We start from the raw sequence: 5594 nt of genomic DNA on the forward strand, positions 1-5594 counted from the left end.
CTATTATATATATAAAGACACTTAACTAATCTACATCGTCAAATTTCATTTTTCAATATCTTCATTATAATGATTCAACAGTTGAATCTTTTATTAAAGGTTGTATTGTAAATGGTGTAATAGCATGCCCCCAATATTACGAATGTTTCTTTTTTTGAACATTGATATTACGAATGTTCAATAATTCTTCAGGGGAAAATCGGAGCCTTTACTTGTTTAAGAGTGTTAGCTAATAATTGACTTGTATACATTACTTTTGCATAAGCCCAAAAGGCGAAGACTTGTCGAGTTCCAAGTCTTCCACAAAATACAAAGCAGCCATTCAAGTAGATGTTTCAAACTGGTGATTAATTGATAAGAACCACAAAATACCGAAACGCAACACACGTACAATATCTGAAAAAATAATGGCAAAAATGATTTGTGAATCAATCCTCTGTTTCTTCTTCGTGTTTATCATATACTTCAGTGCCATTTGTGTTTCTGCACAAACTTGTGACAACACTACTGGAATTTTCAAACCCGATAGTCTTTATGACAAGAACCGACGTCTCATCCTCTCCGGTCTCGCTTCCAACGTCACGGCTCACAACGGCTACTTCAACGGTTCGATTGGGCTTGATCCGGACCGTGTCTATGCCACCGGAATGTGCGCTCCAGGTGCTGAACCTGATGTTTGCTCTCGTTGTATCGAGACCACATCTGAGAGTTTATTACGGACCTGTCTGAACCAGACACGCGCTTTCTCCTGGTCAGCAGAAGAAACTCTTTGCCTTGTTCGTTACTCTAGCCGTTCCCTCTCCGGTTTGCTCGTCATGTACCCTCGTGTAGCCCTTTACAAGATCCAAACTTTCACAATAAGGAATCAAACCGACTTTGATCACGTGTGTAAGAAAGTAATGTTTGGTCTGATCGCTAGAACAACTTTTTCTTCTTCTTCTTCTAGCGGTAACAATTCATCTAAATATTATGGACACAATGAATCCCTCCTGTCTTTTTATGGAAACATATCGTCTTGGATGCAATGTACACCGGATGTTTCTCCAAACGATTGTCGCACTTGCCTAGAGAGAACTGTTATTGACTATGAGAATTGTTGCCGTCGGCACCTAGGCGGCCTCATATCACGACCGAGCTGCTTTTTCCGATGGGAATTGTATCCTTCACCCCCCTCGGTGTCCAATTCGACAGCCATAACAAAGAAAGGCATGTCTATATTGTGAACATTTTCAGAGTAATTATTGTGAAAACTGAGAAGTTGTTTTATGTTTTTGTTTGTTATTTCGGCAGATTCAAGAAACTCAGGAGGAATTATCGCGGCAATAGTTGTTGTTGTTACCATAATATTGATTGTTGTAGGCTTGGTTATTTTCAAGCGAAGAAATCAGAAGCAAGAAATTGAACTTCCAAGTGAGTTTTTGTTTACTTGTTTGTTTAACGTTTGATTCGTTTCCGTCGTCTGACCTTAATATTGGTTTATAAATGAAGCGGAATCTGTTCAATTTGATTTGAAGACAATTGAAGCTGCGACCAGCAACTTTTCTGAACGTAATAAGCTTGGCCAAGGTGGATTTGGTGAGGTTTACAAGGTATATACGCTCATTGTCTATCGCACTTGCTTCTTTTAAAATGATGATGCCTAATTTTGATTTCTTATGAAGGGTATGCTCATGAATGGCACTGAAGTTGCGGTAAAGAGACTGTCGAAAAAATCAGAACAAGGTGACACAGAGTTCAAGAACGAGGTTGTTGTTGTTGCAAAACTTCAGCATAGAAATCTTGTTAGACTTCTTGGGTTCTCGCTACATGGAGAAGAGAAGTTACTAGTCTATGAGTTTGTTCCGAACAAAAGCCTCGACTATTTCCTTTTCGGTCTGTTCACTTCTACTCTGTTATACTCTTGTCTATTGTTTCTTTTTTGTACATAGCTAATTCTGTTTATGTATGAATAATTGAATATGCAGACCCTAAGAAGAGAATTCAGTTGGACTGGGGAGTGCGACACGACATCATTCGTGGGATTACACGAGGGATATTATATCTTCATCACGATTCACGTCTGAAAATCATACATCGTGACCTCAAAGCGAGTAACATTCTCTTGGATGCTGACATGAACCCAAAAATTGCTGATTTTGGAATGGCAAGGATATTCGGAATGGACCAAAATGTAGCCAATACAGCAAGAGTAGTTGGGACCTTGTAAGTATACTTAAATGGATCAATTAGTAAACCCTTCTGTTGAAAATTTAATATGCATTTTGCAGCGGTTACATGGCTCCTGAGTATGTGACACATGGTCAATTCTCGACGAAATCAGATGTCTACAGCTTTGGAGTATTGATGCTTGAGATCATTAGTGGCAAAAAGAATAGTAGCTTCTGCCAGATGGATGTTTTAGTTAACAATTTAGTCACTTATGTAAGAAATTATAAACTAATAAAATCCCAAACTTCGTTTGATGTTCTTTCGAAAATTGGTGATAGTTCTGAATCCACAATTTCTGCAGGTATGGAGACTATGGGAGAGCAAATCATTGCTTGAGGTCATAGATCCTTGTATTAGAGAAGACTGTAAAAGTGATGAAGTCACTAGATACATCCATATTGGGCTATTATGTGTTCAAGAAAATCCAGCAAAACGTCCAACGATGTCAACGATTCATCAAATGCTCACAACCAGCTCAATTGCATTGCCTGCCCCTCTGCCACCTGGTTTTTTCTTCAGGAATGAACCAAGATCAAACCCATCAGCCCGGGGACTAAAGCCTGATCAAACGAGCAGCAAGTCTATTACTTGTTCAGTAGATGAAGCAACAATCACTGATGTTAATCCTCGTTGAATACTCGACCTTTCCTGTTTGCTTGTTTATTCAACAAACTGTTGTCTTTTTGTATACATATATGAAAAAGGTATCAATAGTCATTCTCAGATTGAAGGAATAACTAGTATAGAAACCTCATGCACTCTGAAAAGACTTGCAATTAATACATAAATTCAGTACAGTCTTAGAGAGCAAAAGTAAGAATAAAGGTCCAACTGGTTTCTAGTCTTGTGCCCCAAATGTCATAACCCAATCTTCCAAGGACCCTTTATTAAACAGAAAGTAAATCTAATTATTTTTAATTGGAATAATAAGGAAATGACATAAACCCCTGGGGAAGTGGAAAAAAATCACAACTTGTACTTGGATATAACCCACCCGCTCCGACCCGAATCTTTTCGCAAATCAATTAACCCGAAATCGTCTAACCGTCTAACCACTCTAACAACTCCCTCCAAACCAAACCTGTCGTTTTTAGCAAATCCCTCAAACCTAGTTCCCAAAATCAAAAATCAAAATTCACTCAAACTCCTCTCATCTCATCGAATCGTCGAAGAAAGTTCCAAGTCGACGATACGAGCGCTCCGGCGATATTCACTAGAAACGTCGGGAAATAGGGATAGCGAGATAATCAATATCTATCAAAGATGGTGGAAACGAGGCGGGGTAAGAAGAAGGAGAATCCAACACAGGAGGAAGAGAAGAATGCAAGCTTTATGAAGAAGGAGAAGTATGTGAGAGTGAAGTTTGTCACGAACTCTGCATGGGGTGTTGTACGATGCTATACTTGTTTCGACTGACACCAGTGTGTACTACCACACGACATCGAACTTTCGACTTGAAAATCGCCTTCTTGAAACTTCTCATACCTCACCACTTGCCATAAATCATTCTTTATGATGGCATTCCCTTGGTGTTTCAGTCCAACCTCACTGTTCCCTTTTACCAAGGCTTTTGCTGCGAGTCTAATCAGATGTCTAAATTACTAATAACCAACTCTCGTTGTTGATCTAATTAATTCAAGACAAGCATTAAGTTTCAATTCGACATGTTTATTAGTTTTTAAGAACAAAGCTAAAAATGTCAAAGTTTTCCAAAATGATAAAAATAAGTTTTAAAAATTTGTACTATGTTTTCTTTTCTTTCGTCCAATTCTTTGTCATAAAACAATCTGATCTTTATGTTCTATACAAGAATCAATGGCTTCCAAAATATTATTAGAGCAAACTATAATACGGTATCAGGGCACATAAACTCATGTGAAGCTCTCTACACATGGATATCAACCGATTGGAATTTTCTGTCACGTTTGTATTCCATCTTTTGCTTTTACTTTTACTTTTTTTTTGGCTTGCATTAGAATGTAGGAAAAATTGTATTTTAGACTAAAAAATGATAAATACAGTAGAATCTCTATAAATTAATAATCGATAAATTAATAATTTTATAAATTAATAAATTTTGCCGGTTCCAACTTGGACCTGTTTAAAATTTGACACAAATCGACAAAATAATAAGATAATAATTTTTTAGAAAATTCTATTTAAATGTATGGTCCCATTAAAATTATAAATTATTATTATTTTATTTTGACATCAAAAGGCTATTCTATTATTCAAACTTGAGGTGGTCTGGGTAACCAGACCGAAATAGAACAACCAATAAAACATAGATCTCAATAGAAAGACTTCACAGTCCTAGCTAAAGAATCCGAAATTTGATTTTTCTCTTGGAATGTGAATGATTTTAAAGTCAGGAAAGCATATTTGCAGAGTCTCTATCCTATCTAGCTCAGTGCAAAGCTTGGCCAAGCTTGGGCCTCCTTAATCATGGCAATCAAATCCTTACAATCCGTCCCAAAGCTCTGACATGTCGAATGCTGGAGCATATTATCCATCGCCCATCGTAGTGCTTCCACTTCAGAATGCAAGGTAGACTCTCGCCGTGGTTAGTTCCGTGTTCTCATAAGTTGGATCTTCTCCAAGTCATCCATCCAAACCTATCCACACTCACTGAACCGTGACATGGATGTCCATGACCCATCCATCATGCTGATATTACCCCATCTATCATGCAGAATTACCCAAGCTTACGACTTGTGGTTCCTCAGTACAATGATCTTGTGGAGTAGGTAGCACCATCTCGTTTGCATTGAACCAGGCTTGACACTCACTCTCTGCGTAACGAACTAACTCCAATGGATCCCTGTCTATCCCTCTAAAGAGTAAAATTATAAATTTATAATTTATATATATACACACTACAAGAAAACATAATCTTAACGAGGGCGGTTTTCCTCGTTAGTTCGTCGTAAAAGAGGCTTTACGACGAATTAGCGAGGAAGCGCGTTTGCTCGTTATTCATCTGTCGTAACACATATTTCCTCGCTAATTAGTCGTAACTTAGCGAGGAATATATTTCGTCGTAAAGACGAAGTAGAGCTTTTCGTCGTAAAGACCACGTCAATATTCCACGTAAGGACGTCGCTATATTTCCTCGTAAATACCTCGAAACGAGTTCCTCGTAATCTACACGTAAATACCTTGAAAGTGTTTCCTCGCAAAATACACGTAACAACCACGAAAGGATTTCCTCGTACAATACTCGTTTATCTTTCCTCGTTATTTTCTCGTAAATGTTTCCTCGTAAAATACTCGTTTACTATTTCTCGTCATTTCCTCGTAAGGTTTCCACGTAAAGAGGTCGTACATTAGCTATGAATTTACTTCGTTTTTATTATTTTACAGAATTTAAAAATATAATTAAAAAA

General features: G+C 37.6%; 1 protein-coding gene across 1 annotated transcript; it reads left to right on the forward strand.

Annotated features, from left to right (window-relative positions):
- Positions 1-335: 335 nt before the first annotated feature.
- Positions 336-2931, forward strand: LOC106336767 (cysteine-rich receptor-like protein kinase 18). The gene is made up of 7 exons (XM_013775701.1): positions 336-1206; positions 1291-1410; positions 1489-1589; positions 1662-1872; positions 1965-2202; positions 2268-2421; positions 2510-2931. The coding sequence occupies exons 1-7, from the start codon at positions 408-410 to the stop codon at positions 2840-2842; spliced, it is 1956 nt and encodes a 651-aa protein (XP_013631155.1). The 5' UTR covers positions 336-407; the 3' UTR covers positions 2843-2931.
- Positions 2932-5594: the final 2663 nt, after the last annotated feature.

Source organism: Brassica oleracea, chromosome C4 (genome assembly GCF_000695525.1).
Source record: "Brassica oleracea var. oleracea cultivar TO1000 chromosome C4, BOL, whole genome shotgun sequence".
Taxonomy (NCBI): Eukaryota; Viridiplantae; Streptophyta; class Magnoliopsida; order Brassicales; family Brassicaceae; genus Brassica; species Brassica oleracea.

Bases quoted from the DNA above. Each gene is read 5' to 3' on its own strand.
- LOC106336767 (XM_013775701.1), top strand. From the start codon at position 408: ATGGCAAAAATGATTTGTGAATCAATCCTCTGTTTCTTCTTCGTGTTT. The intron at 1,207-1,290 runs GCATGTCTATAT...TTATTTCGGCAG, and splicing joins GACAGCCATAACAAAGAAAG to ATTCAAGAAACTCAGGAGGA. The intron at 1,873-1,964 runs GTCTGTTCACTT...TTGAATATGCAG, and splicing joins CCTCGACTATTTCCTTTTCG to ACCCTAAGAAGAGAATTCAG.